The sequence below is a fragment of the Myotis daubentonii genome, chromosome 4 (assembly GCF_963259705.1).
Source record: "Myotis daubentonii chromosome 4, mMyoDau2.1, whole genome shotgun sequence".
Taxonomy (NCBI): Eukaryota; Metazoa; Chordata; class Mammalia; order Chiroptera; family Vespertilionidae; genus Myotis; species Myotis daubentonii.
The window spans coordinates 81,501,608-81,524,012 of record NC_081843.1 but is presented as its reverse complement, the minus strand read 5'-3'; the positions used below and the strand labels follow the sequence as shown (position 1 = coordinate 81,524,012).

The 22,405-nt window shown below is 44.9% G+C and overlaps 1 protein-coding gene across 4 annotated transcripts in view; it reads left to right on the top strand.

Annotated features, from left to right (window-relative positions):
• Positions 1-22,405, top strand: part of MAST4 (microtubule associated serine/threonine kinase family member 4) — a 521,544-nt gene that overhangs the window by 150,310 nt on the left and 348,829 nt on the right. For all 4 annotated transcript variants that reach the window (XM_059694451.1, XM_059694454.1, XM_059694452.1 and 1 more), the window contains exon 3: positions 19,429-19,553. In XM_059694451.1, coding sequence (XP_059550434.1) covers positions 19,429-19,553 — 125 coding nt within the window. The remainder of the gene's footprint in view (positions 1-19,428; positions 19,554-22,405) is intronic.

The window sequence follows — 22,405 nt, the reverse complement described above, 5'->3', positions numbered from 1 at the left end:
TTTTTTTTTTAGCATTTTATCAAGGGGTTGAATTTTTTAAAGGGGTATAATCATGTTCCTTTTTGTTTTCTCTCTACTGGTGGTTTTTTGTACTTCCCTGAAAATATGTTTTGTTCTGATAGGATGTACTGAGGCCTAGTCATGGCTGGACATGGTTTTCCTATCTTGCATGCACTGTGTATTTTTAGGTTCTGAAAAGCATGCGGATTCAAAGCTTATCTTCTCAGTTCCTCATATATGTAATTTACAAGAAATAAAGTGCTTTTAGCTTGCTGTGACTCTTTAGCATATGTGAGGAAGCCACAAAAATGCAAATGATTATATTACAGTTAGTGTGAAATATAAATAATGAAAAATTAGTATTGACTATGAAATTGCACACACCACACTCCTTTAGTTATGATTGGAGAGAGGGAGATAAGGCCGGGGCAGGCAAAGCAGATGGTAGGTGCTATCATTTCACGTCACCCTGGACCCCACATACGCAGTTGGATATAATAACTGGCTCTTCTGCTGACATTTTCTTACGTGCCAACTGCAGTGCAGTGCAGCGGTGCAGGGGAGGCGCTGAGGTGCTTGTGCTGGGATTGGTAAATTAGACCTGTCATTCCTCCGGTCAACACCCACGTGGAGGTGGTGTGTGAAGTAGCAGCTGGGGCGGGGGGCAGGGGGAGAAGTAGATCAGAGGGAGAATGGGGTGTACAGATAGGAAGCCAGTGGCTTGGCTGAGTGGAAATAGCATCCTGACGTCTCCTACACCACAGTTTCAAGAGGTAATGGGAAGGACAGGAAATGGGGAGCTGAGGCCCAGATTCCGGCCCCAAGTCCACCGCTGAGTAGCCATACCCTTGTTTCTGGTTCTCAGTTTTCTCATCTGTAAAATGAGTGGGTGGGGCCAGATACTCTCAAGGCCCCTTGTTGGAATAGTAAATTTTCAGCTGCCAAGAAGAGAGGGAAAGTCTGTGCAGGCTGGTTTCCCTTCATTTCCTTCCATTTACACGCCCATTCTTTCACCGTGGGTGGGTGAACACCCCCACGGCCTCCCTCCCAGGAGGCTGGCTGTGATGTCCTGTGGCTGTCCTCTGAAGCTGGGCACGCCAGCACCCATCTCTGTTTAAAACTTATTTTCAGTGGCTGATCAAAGGTCAGGAATGGAGGCTTTTTTTAAACTTCCTGGATGGAGACTGATAATGAAGCTGAGTTTATGTCAACTCCCCAGAAAAAAAGAGGAGGCCAAGAAATGCAAATGCCACCAACAGGGGATTTTAAAGATTTATAACAATTAGTGTTTCTGATACAGTAATGACGCTGGTGGTGGTAGCGGCATTTGTCTTTGTCAAACTCCATTGTCATTCAAGCACTTAATCTCCGCGTACTGCCAGGACTAAATTCATTTCCTTGTGTCTGCCTAGTGGATAATTTTTCTGCCCTTTGACAGTCCTGTCTCAGGTGCCTGCCTCACACCAGGGCCTGAAGGGAGAGCTGAGGGTAAGTCCCCTCCTGGCCTTTAACTCATTGCTGATGTGCTCGCTGGGTGTGTGTAGGGGGCGGGGCGGGGGGGGGGGGACTGGGAGGGGAGTAAAACTTTTGAAAAGAGAGAACACTAGCATTTAAATGTCTCTTTTTGAATAAGAACACAGGTGGAATCAGGACCGCTATAAATGATGAACCTGGCACCAAATTAGACTTGAAGATGGGTTTTGCTTAAGGTCGCACAGCTTCCAGCATCCAAGTCCCTGTACAGGGAAGGCATGTACTTATGTTAAGTAACATACTTGGAGATTCACATACATGGAGATTTGTATGTGTTTACATGTATGCATGCATACATGGCACTGTGCCCTTGGTTTTTATTTCCTGTCCTCTAAGCAGATGTGCCTGCATTTTTGTCATAAATTACTCTAGAGTAACAATTGTGTCATTTCCCTTTTATTAAAATCCTGAAATGAATTTCTCTGAGCTCAGGAGAAGGAAATGGATTGGCTTGGTCTAATAAATTTGAATTCTTTCTTTTAAGTAAAGAGAGCTGGGCATCGCACTGTGTATCTGCCTTTGCTTCGGTTACCACAAACCTCTGTTCAAAAGAACTCTGCTGTTAAGTCTTTGCTCCATTTTACTAGCTGTGGCTGTACAAACCCAGAGCGGCGAGACCCCACAGTGGGAGTGTAATACAGGGAAAGAATCTCTAACATCCCTTATCACATTCCCATTCCATTCCAAACACCTTCATTTCACTTTTGCTGATTGCTTCTCAGGAATGCTTTAGGATTTCCACCCCACTACTCTCTTATATTGTTCTCTTATTACAAGATGGATCACTTTTAACTTCCTATTACTTATGTATCTATCATCCCTTTTACTCGTTTATAAATTCTTTGAAGACCCATTCTTTACACCTTAAAGCAATGCCCCCTGCATTGCAAACACTGAATGCTCTGTAAATGGAGTTGCCATGCAACCTAGAGGGTAAACCTTTGGAAAAGAGAGAACAGTATCATTTAAATATATGTTTCCCTCTTTTTGAGTAAGTGAAATAAGTCAGACAGAGAGAGATGAATACCATATAATTTCACTTACATGTGGAATCTAAAGAACAAAATAAGCACAACAAAGAGAAACAAACTCATAGATACAGGGAACATTTGGATGGTTGCCAGATGGGAGAAGGTTTGTGGGGGAGGGAGGTAGATAAAAAAGGGGAAGAGGTTGAGATGTACAAATTGCCAGTTAGAAAGGGTCGTGGAGATACGGAGTGCAGCATAGAGAATGTAGTCAATGACATTGTGATGGCTGTGCATGGTGGCAGACGGGTACTGCACTTGTCGAGGTGATCACTTTGTGAGTTATATCCGTGTCTAATCCCTCTGTTGTACACCTGAAACTAATATAATATTGTATGTCATCTGTAATTGAAAAGAAATAAAAAATGGGGGGAAATGGTATTGCTTATAAAATACATGGCATCTAATTAAATGTTAATTTCAGATAAACAGCTAATATTTTTAGTATACTTATGTCCAATGTAACATTTGGGGCATGTGTATTAGAATTTGTTTGAATTCAAGTTTATTCAGGTGTCCTGTATTTTTACTTGTAAAATCTGGCCACTCCATCAGTAAATACTGGGTTGGTTCTGGACGTGGGCATTATCACATGTCCTCTCAAAGGTGTGGATAGGAATGATGTGGCAGGCAGGAGGTCAGAGCCCCTGCACATGGACATTAGTACAGTATCCTTTTCTTAATTTCCCCCCATCAGAAAGGAGGCCACCTTGGTGGTCCAGGTCATCAGGGAGTTGCTGGCCAAGGCTGGGTCTCACTGCAGAATGGGGGGGTGTGCTGGGTGCTGGTCTGCTGAAAGGCAGCTGTTACAATCCCAGCAATATCGAGGCTTCCCAAGCTCCCGTTCAGATATGAACTCCCTGGGCCCTCATCTCCGCCCTTATTGGAATTTGACTGGGAGAGGTAATCTCATTGGATGAGAAGAATTGTTTCTTTTCTAAGAACAAGTGAAGAGGAAAGAAAAGAAAGGAAAGGCCAAATGCACCTTGGAGAAAGACCATCTGTGAAGTTGACCCTGAGCAGATCTGATATATGATATACACTTTGATGTGAAAAACTGGGTGCATAAGCCCCACTGCCATGTGCTCTACAGTCACAGTGCTCTCTGTGGATCCTAATAGTAGAAGATTAAGTGCATTTAATGGGATGGCTAGAAAAAATAACGACCAGGCTCTCCGTCTTGAGAGATGGCCATTTGGAGGGTGACTGGAATAACTAAATGGCCATTGCCCCACCTGAGCACCGTAACACACTGCTTCCCCATAAGCATGGCTACAGTCTCTAAAAAGGAATGTTAGGCAGCCTAGTAGCCTAGTGATACTGTTACTTTAAGACAGACCTCGGCCCTGGACTTTGTGGCTGCTTAATGTCATCCGAGCTTTCAGAAGAGCCAGTGGCTAAACGATAGACCAGAAATGGAAACGTTGAATTCCAACCCTACACTGGTCATTACTTTCCAAGCAGTGCTGAAGCAATCGTCACCCTAATCTTGGCTTTGATTTTTCTCTTAAAAACAAGGGCAGCCCTAGCTGGTTCGGCCCAGAGGATAGAGTGTCGGCCTGCGAACTGAAAGGTCCCAGGTTCGATTCTGGTCAAGGGCACATACCCCGGTTGTGGGCTCGATCCCCAGGAGGGGACTTGCAGGAGGCAGCTGATCCATGATTCTCTCTCATCATGGACGTTTCTCTCTCTCTCTCTCTCTCTCTCTCTCTCTCTCTCTCCTTCTTCCTTCCTCTCTGAAAAAAAAAATATTAAAAACAACAACAATAAAAAACAAGGACAATGTTCTGTTCTGTTTTGGAGAGCACTTAGTGATTTGTTAGAATTTCATTCAGAGCACAGGGTTGCAGTTGGGATAACAGTGGTCCCTAGATTCTGTTGCTTTTAAACCAGGTCGAGTGAACATCAGGCTTTTAGTGAGGGAGGAAGGAGACCAGGGGGAACAGTCCCTGATTACGTTCTCTCACCCCCAAAATTGGGGCCTGTAATACGCTACCATTGGAGACGCTGGAGACGATCTATACGATATTTTTAAAGAGACATTTTATAGTTGTTCTAGATTCTTTGCTTATTCAACCATCAGTATCAACAAACATTTCTTAAGGCAAAAATATTAGATTTTTTTAGGGAGCATACACAGACGTTGTTATTGAGGAGGAAGAATTTGAAATCTGTTTGGATTAAAAGCCAGCATGGAACAAAAACTGTTCCAAATAAATACACGTGGAAATACACTGTTAGGTGAATTAGATTTATATAGATGTTTCCTTGCGAAAATAGAGGACTTGTTGGGAAATTTGGACTTGTCTAGAAATTTCTGTGTAGATGGGAAATGTATTTTATCTCCTCTGTGGCTACCTTTGTTCTTTTTGTTTCTTTTATGAAGCTCCTGATCCCAGCTCCTCCGTGGCCTCTGTCACAACTGTTTAGATGTAGGGCAGTTGTCAGAAATGTTTAGCATCTCACGGCTGCCAGTGACATTTCCGCGTGTCAGTGAAAGCATCTTAGTGTGCAAAAGGACATTATTGAGTAGGATTCGTAATTTCTCCAAAAAGTGAGATGCTAAATACAAATTGTCCTCTAGTATCCCGACAGTTAGTCAGCTTACTTTGAAAATACACAGTACTTGGTGGATGTGTTGGACTCTTTTGGAGATGGGTTTTGGAAGAGAAAAACCGAAGGCAGAGGTGATGTGATGTTCTCTGTATCGAGTTTAAGGACGCTGACTCTTTTTCATAATTGTTATTGTTACAAAACAAACAACTGAACCAAAATTGAATACTCTTCCAGGCAGACTGGAACTAAACAATGGAAAAATGGGAGCCCTGGTAGAAATACAAATGAGAGACAGAATGGAAAGTTAATGTGCACAGACGTAAGTATGTGGTTCTGTAAAAGTACAGGCGGTTCTGTGTGCGGGCTGTGATGGAGGGGTGCAAGGGCAGATGACTTCGGTCCCAGGTGACACAGAGTTGACAGCGCAAAGAGCATGCTGTGCACAGAAGTAAATGTCACTCTGTACACACGCAGCTGCATGGAAGCAGATGGCTGTGGATTTCATGCCCGTGATGCCAAGATGGGCAAAGCATCCTGGATGGGGACCTGAACCCACCAACGGTGTGTTCCCAGGGATCTGGGGCACTTGACCTGTGCTACCCCTGCCTTTATCACTAGGGATTTGGAAGCTCTGAGGGGAAAATAATGTATCCAGGGTTCCCTAGCGAATACATGGTGAAACCAGGATGCAAACTCGTGTCTTGACTGGTTTCCCACTCGGTGCTGCCGTGTCCATTTGCCAAATGGAATGAGAGCCAGTTTTTCCCGAAGTGCCCTGGGTGGAGAGGATCTGATCCAGTCTGACGGGGACACCACGGAGTGCCCTGGCCGGGAGGTGCTGAGCAATGGAAAGTCGAGGGGATAAAAAGCCCTTGTTTATTGCTGGCCTTCTGTTTGCCAAATGGTAGGGTAGCCTCCCTATTTATATTCTAAATTAGTCCTCACAATCGCCCTATGAGGTTGACCAGTGCTCTCCACTTTTACAGAATGTCTGTGGGAAACTGAGGCTTAGGAGGCTAAGAAGCCTGACCAAAGTCACACAGCCACCCCATGATGGTAGTTAGCCTTTGAATTTTGCATCTGCACCTCGTGACTGGGGTTGTCGAATGGACTTGAATTTAACAGTGTCATTCCATGAGTTTAAAAATTGAATGTATTTCCAGGATCCAGAGGGACCCATGAACATGTTGGGTGGCATGACATTTTGGAAAGGATTTGACTAAATGGGCTGAGAAGTACAAATATCACAGGGGAGGAGGAGATGAGTCTTACTGTTTCGAAGAGGGCAAGATACCAGTCCTCGGGGAGCTTTTAGGAAGGTGGAGAGGAGGCAGATGGGGGAGCAGAAGGAGAAAGAGGAAGAGAGGACGGGAAGCTGACAAGGAGTTTAGCAGCTGCTCCCCTTATCTGCAGCTGACTGAGAAAAAATGGTTCTATTTATTTGCCGTTTCCTTCCATATATCTTCCCAGCAGCATTCATCAATATCTGTCATTTCCCAGGGGGTTTGGACATGTCTAGCAATTCATTCTGCTGCATTATATTTCAATACGCGGATGGAGGCAGCCGGATTGCAGATGTTAACTCTGACCTGTGCCCAGCCTCACTTAGATACCGCCAGCACCCAGCCCAGCGTCTGGGTGCCCTCACTTAGACATTCTGAGCAATGCTGCTTGATGCCCGTTCTTGTTACCATGTTCTCATTAGAGTTGGCTCTATTTACTACTTCCTCAGAAATCAATTTGAAGTTGTCACGTTAGCCTTTGGTCTCTACAGCTAGAGTTTTACAGCCAAATCATTATGTTTCATGTGGGGTTTCTTTTGGGTAAGAATGTTAAATCCAGAGGCTCACCACCGGAGGGGAGGCCACCTGGGTGGTCCAGGTTATCAGGGAGTTGCCGGCCAAGGCTGGGTCTCACTGCAGAATGGGGGAGTGTGCTGGGTGCTGGTCTGCTGAAAGGCAGCGGTGATAATCCCAGCAACATCGAGGCTTCCCAAGCTCCTGTTCAGATATGAACTCCCTGGGCCCTCATCTCTGCCCTTATTTGAATTTGACTGGGAGAGGTAATCTCATTGGATGAGAAGAATTATTTCTTTTCTAAGAACAAGTGAAGAGGAAAGAAAAGAAAGGAAAGGCCAAATGCATTTCTCTGTAAGTATGGATTCAAATTGGGTCCCTTTAAAACAGTGTGTTGGCATCGTTGTCTTTTTGTCATAAAATGGCAAGAGTGACAGGGTGGCTCTCTGTGACTGAGGGTGACAAGACCTCTGCTCCTTTGCACCATCTTTCCACGTCACCCACGCCGAGGGTCGTTTTAACTTAAAGCTGCAGCCACAGTGGCAGTGGCAGTGGCAGCGGCAGCACAAGATGCAGCTCACTGCCTCATGTTTGTCCAAAGGCTTTGATTGCTGTGGTGGACACGTGTGTTTGCCATTTTCCCACAGTCCCCAGCTCTCTCACAGGAGAGCATTGGGTGTTAGTAACTCTTGAAATATTGGCCATGTACCCAGTCAGTCTGGGACGGCCCTAACTTACGTTCTGCTACCTGCCCTGCTTGCAGTAAGCCTCCTTTTAAAGTGGCCTCCTAACTCTGTCGCCAGGCCTGCGGTTGGTACTGTTACCTTGCCATTTAATATTAAACATAGAATGCTGGTGATGAGTGCACTTGGGCATCTCTGTGGGATTGGTAAACAAAACAGAAGGAGTTCAGAGACGGCTGCGTTGGGCGGTGAATTTGATTCAGACCTTGAGGCCCCATTGGCATCACCCTATGCCCTGACTACCAACCTCCCAAAATACATGCATGCCCTCTCCCTTCACCTTGCGGTTTCCTTGTGAAGCGGGGACCTCTGGCTAGTAGGCAGTGATAACTTCAAGGTCTCAGGGTCCAAGCTCTGCTTTGGACTTTTCTTGTGTGAGTAAACACAGACCACTTTTTTTTTTTTTTAAGGCTAGAACAGCAGCACAATATAGAAGTCAGTGAACGTCAGCACCCACTGGTCACAGGTCTGTTGGTTTCTCAAATTATATTTATTTATGCCATTAAGAAGAATGATTTAGCAGCATTATTGATGCTGTCTAGGTATAGTTATTCTTTTGCAACGGGGACAAGAAATTGGAAGCCAGTCATCCATGTGAGAGGGAGATGAAAGGAGCCATGTCTCTGTGGTAGTAGCACACTGAGGATGAATAAGGGAGCTGTAATTGCCTGTGGGCGTGACAGCCGCGATGATGAGGGACCCAGTGTTTAGGAGTGAGCAATGGGGCGTAGAAGAGGAATATCTTGATGATGATGGAGTGCACTCGAGGGCAGTGGCTGCTGACTCATGGATTCCATCCACATTCAGCCAGTGACTTACCATGATCTTTAACCTTCCTCCATGGAGGGTTCTTAAAACACACAGTTCCTCTGACTTGTAAATGATCCAGAGGACTTAAGTTATTAAGTGTGAATTGTAAGAGCAGTTGCTGATGTAGTTTACTGTGGATAACTCCTTTTGGACCACAAAGAGGACTCCCTGATTTTTTCCTCTGGAAGGTGCAGTGTTTTGGGCTAAGCCATAGAGGGTGGCTTTGTGTGTGGTAAAATAGACATAACAAAATTGACCGTTTTAACCATTTTTATGTGTACATTCAGTACATTCACAGTGTTGTGCATCCATCACCACTATCTACCTCCAGAACTTGTCATCATCCCAAACTGAAACTCAGTACCATTTAAACAATGGCCCTCTCACTCCCTCCTCTCCCCAGTGCCCAGTAAACACTTACACTTTTTGTCTCAATGAATTTGATTATTCCAGGAACCTCATGTAAGTGAAATGTTAACAACATTTGTCTTTTGTTGTCTGACTTATTTCATTCAGCATGTCTTAGGGGTTCATCCACGTCGTAGCGTGTGTCAGAATTTCCTTCCTTCTAAAGGCTGAAGCACATTCCGTTGTATGTATATACCACATTTTGTCTGTCCATTCATCCATCAATGGACATTTGGGTTGTTTCCATATTTTGGCTATTATGAATAATGCTGCTATGAATATGGGTGTACAGGTATCTGTTGAAGTCACTGCTTTCAACTCGTGTGTGTATTCGCAGAAGTGGAATTAAGCAAGGGAGGTGTTAGTTAGCAGTGGAGAGGATGAAACGGTGGGACTGTCCCTCCTCCCACCTTAGTGGTAGAGGTGAACTTTCTGTGAGAGCTTCAGTATTTACCCAGGTGGGCAGCATAGGGTGAGAGCTGTGAGCATGTGGCCCCATCTTCCTGCTCATGGTTCCAGCACAGGGCTAGCTTCCCATTGCTCTTTTTGTCCCAGCCCCTTCGTCTCTGTAATGCTACCCCCATTCTCCTTCCCTCCCTATGTGTAGCTCCCCCACCTCACCAAAACCCTCAAGAGCAACGCAGTCGTCCCCTGAGCTTCCCTTTGCTCCTGGTTGCTACCTTGGAGGGATGCACAAACCTTTTCTGAGTTCTGTGTGGAGCTGAGCACCAAAGCCTTAGGCTGCTTTGTGATGTGGCCACCAGGCCTTACTTTCCCTTGAATGTCCTGTTTGTGCTCCAAGGTAAATAACCGGCAATGTAAGACTGTGGACTGACTGATACTGGTAGATCTATGTTGCAGTTCAGGTGCTATGGAACTTCTTTACTGGAAGCTTTTAAATCTAGTCAGGCACCATTGTTCCTTGGTGGTAAAATACATCTCCAGAGGCTATATTTAATTCTTTATATAGCCATTCTGCTAAAATTATTGCTGGCCTGATATTTTTGTACTTCAGAGGGATACTTTAAGCTTAGGGGTGCTTTGAAAGCATGGGTATATCTCCTGTTTGAAAACATGCATTTTTGCTTTTTGTTTCTTGGAATTCAGGATGGCAACAAAGGAAAACACATTTTAGAAAAGAAGCTATGAGTAGCCTAGGCACAATCTGGGTCTAGGCTCAGTAACCTACTTATTTTTATGTATAATCTTAAAAGGCTCCGGAGCTTCTTACTCACTCTGTTAAGTAGAGGCCCCGTGACCAAACAGTAACACACGCCAGTACAAAAAGGCCATTCAAAGAACCCACACCTCTGTGGTTGAAACCTGACCAGTCCTTCTGTCACTCTGGCCAACTGACTCCAGCTCTAATACGGACTCTGTTATTGCCTCTAAAGTTCTTGTTATGCCGGTAGAACATATTTATTAAGTGTTTCAGTAAATGTACAGGAGTTTTAGAGCTGTATTTCCGAAAATCACAGAGCTGATCAAAGTTACAGCTATAACAACAGGCCCCATTCGGTATTAAAACATAGCTGCCAGATTGCCAGGGAAGCTCACCTCTCATACAACTAATTGGGAATGGTGTTATCCATTAATTTCCACCCTGTGCAGCTGAATAATGTGGTTGACAGATGCTAATTTTCTTAAATTGTAGGCAGCAAATGATGCATGAATATAACAGCAACACACTTTTTTAGAGGCTCTTGGTAGTCATCAGAAAGGGAATTTATATAAAGTTTGATGTAATCACTACCAACTATGGCACAGTGTTAGTGCCTTCTAATGACTGCTTTAGATCCATCTGTTGTCCTTTCTTCCCTAATAACACTAATGGGGGTCTAGGCAGGAATAAAACATCCCATGTGTTAGGCTAACCAACCCTCCAATTTGTAACATTCATATGATTCCTAAGGACAAGGCTCATACAAGAATAATGACATCTAAAATCTAGCCCGCGATGGCATTATAAACATTTCATTATAGATGTGTATACATGCTTCCTCATTGAATTGTTTTTTCCAGTGGCTTAACACCATTTTATTTCTTGCCCACCTTATAATTCATTGTGTGTTGGGTAGCCCTTTGTATTTCTTATTTATTTCAAAGTTTACATTTATTGAATGTTCCTTGTATAAAAATCCTTTCTGTTTTGATTTACAACCACTGCATAAATGTACCCGTATTTTACAGCTGAGGAGCCTGGGGCTTGGAGAAGTCTATGAATATGTGATGGAGTCTGTGTTGGGGCAGAATTGGCACTCAGCAGTCTGACTCTAGAGTCCACCATGACTTAGAGACATTAATTTTACTGTTAACTGCCAAGGACCTCTATGTCCTATTAAACTTAGTTCAAACTCTGTTCTAAAATTGATCAACTATTGACCATCTAAAGGTCTCCTTGTGGGTTAGGATCTGTTAAGTCACAAAGACTTAAAGGCTGATAAAGTCTCTCCTCGACCAAATGCGTTTTCAAGCCCTCTTTCTCCACTAGCCCTTAATCTTGACTATTAAAGATCTGAACACACACTTACATAGTTTCTAACAGCTCAAGGCTACATCCTCAGGATGACCCTAACTCCCTTAAAGTGCCTACCTGAGAAAACTCAAGGCTGCCAAAAATTTGCTGCTTGTTCTGGCCACCAGGTAGGATCTGTGTCTCCCTGACTCTGTGGGAGGGTGGAATCCTAACTTCCATGATCGCCAGCTAGCAGACAGAGCTGGCTCGATCGCAGTTCCACTGACTAACCCTTTGCAAATTTTCCCTTCCCTGACTCAGCTGAGCCTCCACTGTCTCCCTGCCCTTTTCACTGCTTCTCCTGTTAAAACACCCAGTTACTCCTGTATAAATTGAAGGTGAGTTCAGTTCACACTGGACTCTTTTTTCCTGTGGCAGTAGTTCTTACTGATTAAAATCTGTCCTTACCACTTCAAGTAGTGTTCAGCCTTGCGTATCTTTGACAAGGCACACCTATGGTCTTTTTACCAAGATGAGACTCATGCAAGAGGTAGCAGCAAATGAAATGTATGTATCGTGTTGGCCTGAGGGATTTCAGAGGAGAGGATGGCATGTGTGTCCTGTTAGCAAGGGTCTCTGCTTGCTGTAGACTGCCCTGTGAGAGCTAACAACAGTGAAGTGTTCAAAGTATGGTTTGAGTCTATAGAGAGAACAAAGTGGCCCTGGTTCCTGGTGCCCCCTCCCCTAGTGCTTCTTCTAGGTCTGTCCACAGCAAGCACGTCAAACTTGTGGCCTGCAGCTCGCATGCCTTGTTTATTTGGCCCGTGTTAGCCTTTGAGTTTGACATGCTTGGTCCAGAGTCTGACCTCCCACCTGAACATGCCGGGCTCATTGAGCTTGGATCCTAGCAGATGAATTTCTTGCACTGAGGATATATTCAGAAACTGTGCCTGCTTCTGTCCTGCTTTCCCACTGGGAGAGAGGGAGCCCAACCCAGTCATAGCTGCCATGACTTTCAGGTTGGGACCATAACGAGGGTCCTCGTTCTCCTTGGAACTTCTCCCCTGCTTCTTGCTTCCTCACCCCACCCAGACCCTGTGGAGAGCCACGGCCATCACCCACGCCCCTCCCTGATGTGGCCTCAGGAACTGCCATTATGAGGGGTGTGAGGAATATGCTCTTGGCTTGTTTGCCATGTTAGATTTTGGAGCATTTTTTTATAGGAATCACTAAAAGTAGTATTTTACAGGGTACCCCAAAAATGTATATACACTTTTCCTTGATAGCTCAATTGATATTTCTTTCTTTTCAGATTTAACCCATTGGAATTAATAACTATTCAAAGAATGTATACATTTTTTGGGACACCCTTTATAATGTCATATAAAGAAATTAGTAGAGACTAATTTAATACAACTGCATATACCTGCCAGCCAGCTCTTTCAGAGCTTAATATTTGCCACATTCTTCAGCTACATTAGAAAAACTTAATATTAAATTTATTAAAACCACAAGTGAAAACTTAATTCTTATTCCCTGCAGATAATTTTTAAAACAATGAAATATTATAGCATACTTCTCCCTGGACCCAGTCCCCATTTTCCCTGCTAGAGAGAACAACAGTTTTGCAAGAAATACTCTTCTTTATTGCAATACTGTTCAATAGTTTTCTCCAGTTCTTTTGTGATCTGGCCAAGGAGTCCGTTGCCATGTTTTATTTTGTTGCTGTGGTGGTGAGGGTGTATCGGTGGAGTTGTAAAGCTCTTATGAGCGTGTGAGTAGTAATAGTATATTGGCTGCCTTCCATGTCCCAGGCTGAGTGCCTTAAGTGCATTATCTCATTTAATCCCATCTGCATGTTATTTTCTTTTAAATATAAAGTCATCCTTTCTTATACCTAGTTTTTCACCTTAGCATATGGGATGAATATTTTCCTGTGATAGGATTTGGGCTTCAAAGTAAGAATCCAGGTTTTGCTCACTTATCAGCTGTGTGCCCTGGTCTAATTATGTAATCTCTCTGTGTTTTAAAGTGGAGATAATATTACCTGGTACCCCATAGGGTTGCTAAGATGTGGCAGTGTCTGGCATATAGTAATGTCTCAATATATTTTAACTATTATGCTATACTACAAATTAAATTTAAGAAGATTACCTGGTTAGTTTTATGTTTCCCATTTAAGTGCATTTCAGTCAACAAATGTTTATTGAGCACTTACTATATGCCAGGCACTGTGCCAGGGACTATGCCAGGTACTAGAAATACAGAAATGAATACCTATTTCTTCATCTTGGGGATTATAGGGAGATAGTCTAATAATTATTTCCTAGTAAAAAAGAAAATGACTGAATTACAGAATTTTCTAGTGACATAACAATATTTAGCCTTTACACTTTTTATGATGATGTTACATTCTTCGAGTGTTCTTGTATCTACCTTGCTTGGTTTTAAAATGAAGCATCTGAGCCAGAACAGTGATGAGGTTAGACTCCCTCCATCATATAAACTTTGACTTTAGGTAGCTTCTATACCTCCCATCAGGCCTCTCTCTGAAACGTGTACAAAGAAAATATAAAGCATAGAATACAGGAAAAGACACAGGAAGGACCAGAAGGAAAAACCCCAAAAACGTATAGGTTCTGATTACTGGAGGTTGGTATATTTTTAACATGTGATGCTTTTCAAACAGTGAGAGTTAACTCTGTGTTAAAGAAACCATTTATGTATGTAATAACGGTTAACATTCCTAAATGCAGTCTATAATTTTCCTGTTCTTTATTAATGTCCTGCTTTTAGGTCTAAAGGGGACAGATTTCCCAAAGCCCCTATTAGTCTAGCTTTTAGTTCATGTTTCAAAATAAGGCAAGGAAAAAAAAAATTCTAGACTTTAAATGTAACATATCCTACACAACATATATCTGACTGTTTTTGAGATGATGACCAGAATCACAAATTGTAATTATTGTTAAATTTTTAATGATAGGGTTTATGCTTCAATTGATTTGCTTTATGTTTTTTGCTTGGCAAATATATATTATGTGGTGTGGAGGGGAGCATGTGACAAAAATCTATGTTGTTGTTGTTTTTTTGCTAGAAAATACAGGTTGCAGTTAGAAAATCGGGAAGAAAAATCACTGAAATGTTGATGGTGGTTTTTGCTGGTGTAATTGTTATTTTTTTTCTTTAGACAAGTGACAAATTAAAACCAAACAAAAAAGATAGTTTTCATTTTTACTATTGTTATGGCTAAATAGCTAACATTTACTGAGTGCTTTACTTATAAAATCTCCTAAACCTCTCAATAACTTTACATAGTCAATCCTATAATCTATCCCCATTTTAGAGATGGAAAAATGAAGGCCAGGGGAGGTTGACTAACTTCCTTCCCCAGTGTCATTCTGTTACAGGTTAAGATCTCAAAAGCAGATCTGATTGTCTCTAGAGTTCGCTTTCACTGTATAAGAAAGTGAAAGAGCAATTTTGGCAAAATAGGAAACCATTTTTCCCTTTGCAATGAAAATATATATTTCTGGAAGCACTTTTATTAAAACACTAGAAGCCCGGTGCAAGAATTTGTGCATAGGTGGGGTCCCTCGGGCTAGCCAGCAATTGGGGCCGATCAGGGTTGTCTCTCCCAGTCCTGATCTGGGCTGATCAGGGCTGATTGGGGCTGGCCGGCTGGGGGGAAGGGACCACGGGAGATCAGCCAGATGCAGGAGGTTGGCTGCGGGAGTGCACTGACCACCAGGTGGCAGCTCCTGCATTGAGTGTCTGTCCTCTGGTGGTCAGTGTGTCATAGCTACTGGCTGGTCATCTGACTGTCCGATCATCTGGTCGTAATGGTCGCTTAGGCATATCCTATACTAATAAAAGAGAAAAATGGTAATTGGCGTACAACCGATACCTTTTTCATTGGCTAATCAGCGAGATATGCAAATTAACTGTCAGCCAAGATGGCGGCTGGCAGCCAGGCAGCTGAGAATAGGAGGCTTGGTTGCCCCAGCTATGGAGAAAGTCAAGGATCCCCGCAGCTGCAGGGCTCTGAGCTCCTGAAGCAACAACTCCAAAAGATACAATGTTTTAATTATAGAAGCTAAAAGATGGCGGTTAATTTGCATACTCAGGCTCCAAGCAGAGCAAAGCCAAACAGCCCTGAAGCAGCAGGGCAGAGAGGCCTCAGGGCCTGGGATCAGCAGAGTTGAGAGGCCTCCCGGCCCCGAGATCAGCGGAGCCGAGAGGCCTCCCGGCCCCGAGATCAGCGGAGCCAAGAGGCCTCCTGGCCCCGGTGATCAGCGGAGCCGAGAGGCCTCCCAGCCCCGGTGGTCAGCGGAGTCGGAGGCCCCGCGATCAGCGGAGCCAAGAGGCGTCCCAGCCCCAGTGATCAGCGGAGCCGAGAGGCCTCCCAGCCCCGGTGATCAGCGGAGTCGGAGGCCCTGCGATCAGCGGAGCCGAGAGGCCTCCCGGCCCCAGTGATCAGCGGAGCCGAGAGGCCTCCCAGCCCCAGTGATCAGCGGAGTCGGAGGCCCCGCGATCAGCGGAGCCGAGAGGCCTCCCAGCCCCAGTGATCAGCGGATCCGAGAGGCCTCCCAGCCCCGGTGATCAGCGGAGTCGGAGGCCTCCTGGCCCCGGTGATCAGCAGAGCCGAGAGGCCTCCCAGCCCCGGTGATCAGCGGAGTCGGAGGCCCCGCGATCAGCGGAGCCGAGAGGCCTCCCAGCCCCGGTGATCAGCGGAGCCGAGAGGCCTCCCAGCCCCAGTGATCAGCGGATCCGAGAGGCCTCCCGGCCCCAGTGATCAGCGGATCCGAGAGGCCTCCCAGCCCCGGTGATCAGTGGATCCGAGAGGCCTCCCGGCCCCAGTGATCAGCGGATCCGAGAGGCCTCCCAGCCCCGGTGATCAGCGGAGCCGAGAGGCCTCCTGGCCCCGGTGATCAGCTGAGTCGAGAGGCCTCCCGGCCCCGGTGATCAGCGGAGTCGAGAGGCCTCCTGGCCCCGGTGATCAGCGGAGTCCAGAGGCCTCCCGGCCCCGTGATCAGCGGAGCCGAGAGGCCTCCCAGCCCCGGTGATCAGCTGAGTCGAGAGGCCTCCCGGCCCCGGTGATCAGCGGAGTCGATCGGCCTCCTGGCCCCGGTGATCAGCGGAGCCGAGAGGCCTCCCAGCCCCGGTGATCAGCGGAGTCGAGAGGCCTCCCAGCCCCGGTGATCAGCCGAGAGGCCTCCCAGCCCCGGTGATCAGCGGAGTCCAGAGGCCTCCCGGCCCCGTGATCAGCGGAGCCGAGAGGCCTCCGGGCCAGGGATCAGGGGAGCCGAGAGGCGTCCTGGCCCTGAGATCAGCGGAGCAGCGAGGCTTCCCAGCACCGGGATCAGTGTGACAGGGTGCGGAGCCCAACCCTCTGATCGGCCCTGCTCTGTGCATGACAGGAGTGGCGCTGCAACCTCCCTATGGACCCTGCCTTGAGTGTGACAGGGGGTGGTGCCCCAACCCCCCAATCGGCCCTACCCTGAGCATGACTGAGGGTGGCATCGCAACCTCCCAATCCGCCCTGCTCTGTGCATGACAGGAGGCGGGGCCCCAACTCCCCAATGGGCCCTGCTCTGAGCCCGACCAGGGGTTACACCTAGGATTAGGCCTGCCCTCTGCCACCCAGGAGCAGGCCTAAACCAGCAGGTCCTTATCTCCTGATGGGTCCCAGACTGTGAGAGGGCACAGGCCAGGCTGAGGGACCTCCTCTCCCAACCCCGAGTGCACAAATTTTTGTGCACCGGGCCTCTAGTGTGTGTGTGTATATATATATATACACACACACACACACACACACACACACACACACACACACACACACACACTCTAGAGGCCCAGTGCATGAAATTCATGCACTCTGAGGCGGAGGGTGGCCCTCAGCCTAACCATCACTCTCTCACAGTCCAAGAGCACTGCCACGGAGGTGGGAGAGGCTTCTGCCACCACTACTGCACTCACCAGCCATGAGCCCAGCTTCTGGCTGAGTGGCACTCCCCCTGTGGGAGCGCACTGACCACCAGGGGGCAGCTCCTGTGTTGAGCATCTGCCCCCTGGTGGTCAGTGCACATCATAGCGACCAGTCGTTATGCCATTCAGTTAATTTGCATATTAGCCTTTTATTATATAGGATATATATATATATGGATATATATATATATATATATTAGAAGCCTGATGCATGAAAATTCATGCACTGGAGGTGGGAGGTCCCTCAGCCCGGCCTGCCTCGTCTCACAGTCCTAGAGCCCTCAGGGCGGGAGATGTTCCGGTGATCAGGGGAAAGCGATGCCCCATCACACCTCTGCTGCTGCCACTGCCAGCAGCGCAAGCCTCGGCTGGCCCTGGTTACCTGAGCCTTGGATGGCCCTGGGCGGCTGGGCAGCTGCCATCCGAGGCTTGCCTGTGCCTCGGGCCAGCCCTGGGTGGCTGGGGGGCTGAGGGACTGGGCACCACCATCTTGTGGCTATGGGCACCACCATCTTTGAAGGTGTGGCAGTCAATTAGTATATTCCCTCCTTATTGGATGTGGGCACCACCATCTTTGAGGGTGTGGCAGTCAATTAGTATATTCCCTCTTTATTGGCTGTAGGCGCCACCATCTTTGAGGGCATGGCAGTCAATTAGCATATTCCTCCTTATTGGCTGTGGGCGCCGCCATCTATGCAGCATGCTGCTCAGTCGTTTGGTCATCCCTCACTAAGCCCCCTGCTGGCCTGGTCGCCCCACTCAGCCTGCTGCTCAGTCATTTGGTCGTCCCTCATTAAGTCCCCTCTGGCCTGGTCGCCCCATGCAGCCTGTTTGGTCGTCTGTTCGGTTGTTTTGTTAGCGACGGTTGCTTAGGCTTTTATGTATATAGATTAGACCGCTACATGGACAATTGTGGGAGCTGCCCCTAGCTCCTATACTTTGATATTGCTAGTAGATAGAATGGATACTAATAGCTAACTAGCTAATATATTGCAATATTTATTAACCAGTGGGACATGCTTGTGAAATGTATGCCACAGGTACGGGAGTGAGCCTCTTTTACAAGGAACAGATCTGTTGGGGGAGAATCCAAGGAACAAATGTCACCTCTGCTCCAGGACCACCAGCCACACATGTGGCTGCAGTCCCTCCTGATTCTGAGTGGTATGAAGCTGGAGTCCCCACAGACACAGCCCTTAGATGACACACCACTGCCTGCCATCTTATTGTCCCTATGTGTTTTATGGGAAAGAAGTGCCCACTTGTTCTTTCATCATCCAAGAAATATTTAATGAGCCAGTCATTGTGCTAGTATTGGGACAAAGCAGATAAAAATCAAACATGGCCTCTGCTTTTACTGAACTTCATTACTATGTGAATACTCATAACTTCATCCCAACTTCCTGAAGTCAAAAAGCCTTATTTCTTGTGCATTGATAACTGGCCCTGTCCCTGTACTAAGAAATTAATACAGTGTGAATTGGTTCAACTGTTTGACTTTCAAAGGCATACATATATATTAGAGTTCAAGGTTGATGTGAGTTGCTCAGTGAAGCTCAACTGACATTGATGTCCTGATTAATGCAAATGGATACAATTATGTGTCCTGTGGACATGGTTGAATGACCAACCAGTGCTTCAGAGAGAGAAGCACCAGCCCCATTTCACTTTGAAAGAATTCCAACTCTTCCTTTTGTTGTTCATGATCTCCACTTTGAGGACTCTTTTCCAGATGAATCCTCAATCACTTTCCATATTAGACATTTTAAAAGTACAGCTATAACTGCATAAGCTTATTTCTAAGATGCTGGGAATGCTTGTGTATTACACTCATCCTCAGCACACTTGGTGGAATAGGCAGCAGTAACAAGATACTTCATTCTGCCTTGGCTGAAAGCTACAGATGCTGGGGATGAAGAGGTACTCTTGGGTTTATGTGGGAAATCAGGGTCGGAACTTGTCTTAAGTAAAACAATTTGCCTCCGGTTGCTTTTGGTAAAGGTAATTATTGGCAAACGTTATATAGAAGGATGGTCAAGAAGAGATCTCCCGTTGCCATGGAGGTGTTGCTGTTCTGCCTGTCACTTACATTGTCTTCTCTTTAACCCCGACAGGAAGGTACCTCCTTCCTAACCCCACCGCAGGACAGACCTGGTCAGCATCTGCGGAGACGTCCAACCTCGTGCGCATGCGCAGCCAGGCCTTGGGCCAGTCGGCGCCCTCTCTCACGGCCAGTCTGGTAAGTGTGTCTCCGGGCTCTGTCTGTGGTGGGGTGGGTTTTATCTGTCTTGCCACCTCGCTGGGGACTATTTTAAGTTTATTGACTTTAACTAGATTTCAACCTACATTTAACATTGAGCACAGATTTGGCAATGTGAAATACCTTGCTTTCAGTGTGCTCATTTTTCCAAGCGCCAACCCCCAAGCCCCCAACCTAATTTGGAGTATTTCTTTCAATTTTTCTCTGTCTCCACTCTTCCCTCAAAAGAAAGGAAGATGTTTCTAAGCTTTAAAACAATTTCAAAGTAACAGAGACGTGGCAAGAGTAAGAAAAATAATAGAACACCAACTGGTCCTTTACTAGATTCAACTATTAACCTCTTGCCCAACTTGCTTTACCATTTGCTTTCTCTCCCTCTATATAGACACAGGCATGTACATATATGTGTACATGCACACATACTTTTTTAAACTGTTTGGGAGTAGCTTGTATATATTACAGCCTTTTGTTATCAGTTTTCAACTTTAGTAAATTTATGGCTGATAAAAGCCCTTTATCTACTCTTCCATCTGCATTTCAGTTTTATCAATTGGCTCAATAATGTCCTCTATAACATTTTCCCTCCCCCAGAACAGGATCCAGTCCAGAGTCATGCATTGAATTTAATTGCCATATCTACTTAGTTCCCTTTAATCTGGAATTATTTCCAGAGCCTTTATTTACCACTTTGACATCAAGATCTTTGAGGACTATATACTCCCACCCATGTGTTTTAATGGAATATTTCGCATATTACATGTTGCTTATATGTTTGATATTTCCTCATGGTGAGATTTATGTCTTTGCATCCCAATCTAGAATATCACATTGGGTCTGCCATCTGCAGACACATATGTCTATCTGTCCCTCATTGTGAAGTTAATTTTTCCCCCTAGTCAAGGTTTTGCCAGATGTCTCCACTGTAGTTAGACTTTTGCTCTGGTATTCAATAAGCATCCTGTGGGGACATACTTTCAGGCCATGCAAACATGTTTCTCCTCATCAAAAATTCCCCCTAGATTTCCAGAACATGGTGGTTCTTGCCAGGCCCCTTCTTTTCTGTGATAATTGAAAATGGTCATTATTCCAACTCTAGCACTTTCTCCACATTTACCAGTTGGCACATGATACAAATATTTGTGTATTTTTTGGCAGCATGGACTCCCACATTCCTTTTATTTTTTTCAATGAACACCTTTATTTTTAACCATGATCCTTCCTAGAATTTTGTGTTCTAGTGGGCTCATTACTTTTCTACTTTAACCTTTGGCCTAGGAGTGTTTACAAGTTATTTTTGCATTGGTGGTAGGGGTTGTATGGTATGGGAATAGATTTTTAAACATATTTTACTGATGATGATGCAAATAATATGTAAGTCGGTGCATTATGATGCCTTTTAATTTGATGTATTGATAATAGGTTATTTTGGATATATGGGAATCATTCAATAATGCAGAGAGATGTGAGTTAGGTCCTGATTTTGCCATTAGATAGTGTGTACACTTGAGCAAGTCACTTAGTTTCTCAGACTTTATCATCTCATCTGCAACTGCAAGATGAAAAGAGGCATAAACAGTCTCTGGAATTCAACTTTGGAATTACCGAATGTACTTTTCAAATAATAAAGATTCTGAATGGTATTGAATAATTATCCATAAAAAGTTTCTTTCAGGATATGTTATGATTTCAAAATTGACTATGACTTTAAGCCAAAGTTTACTGTCTTCCTTTTATGAAAAATTTGGGACTTATTTTAAATGTGCACTTAAAGTGATGATCACATTTTCCTCCATCTCATCCCCAAGTTCAAAGTTACTTTTTCTTCTTGGGGAATTTTATCAAAAGCTTATTTTACTGTAAGTATTTACTTTTTAAGGAACATTTCTCACAATTAGTGATTTTTTTTAAAAAAAAGTGTCTTTGGGGTCAATGCAATATTATTCTTAACACTTTAAAATAGTAATCTTGTATGTTTGTTGCCAAGAAAATCATTCTGATTAAAGCAACACTGTTAAAAGTAAGATATATACTGGTATATACAGTATGTCTCATTCAGAAGTTTCATGATTTCCGAGGTGTAGTTTAAGGAAAACTATTTGTGAGCTGTTTGACCAAGTCTCTGTCCCCCAACCTGCGAGCAGCAACAGCTGGAGGAGGGCTGCCGGGCTGAGACCCTCCTGATTCCCTCGTTGTTCTGCTTGAATTGGTTGAGGTTTCTATGCCATATCATTTATTTCAGTGTGTCACAGTATGTACCCTTTGCAGGAGTGTTATTAGTTAACCCCTAGAGTGCCAGGGAGCGCGATGGAGCTCCTCCTGTCTTTCGCCAAAAGTGCCGGGGGAGCGCTATCGCGCGCCTCCTGCAGTGTCACTATTAGATGCTAGTAGTTCACTCTTTATTGACAGATGGCACCTAAGTGCAGATTGCTTATGATGCCAAATGTTTGTAGTTCTAAAATTGACCACTGGCATTTATCTGCCTAATTTTTTACAGGTACTACGATTTTATGAAGTTTACTCAGATTTTGTAGCCCTAAAGCTTCGAAAAGGCGTCCAGTTATAAGTCTGTTTTTATTAGTGATGATGATATTGCTAAATATATCAATTCTTGCTGTGAAGATGACGATTTTGTGGAAGATATTGGAGAAGGGTGTCCCTCTATTTTAACATTATATGGTTTGTTCAAATTTTTCTTTCTACTACTAGTATTTTATAATACAATCAGCAAACAATATATGTCAAAGATGAAAACAAATGTAGTAAAGGTTTCCTTAAGTTTTTGAATATGTAACTTCACATACTTGCGATTCATACTTTTTTTCCTAAACTGC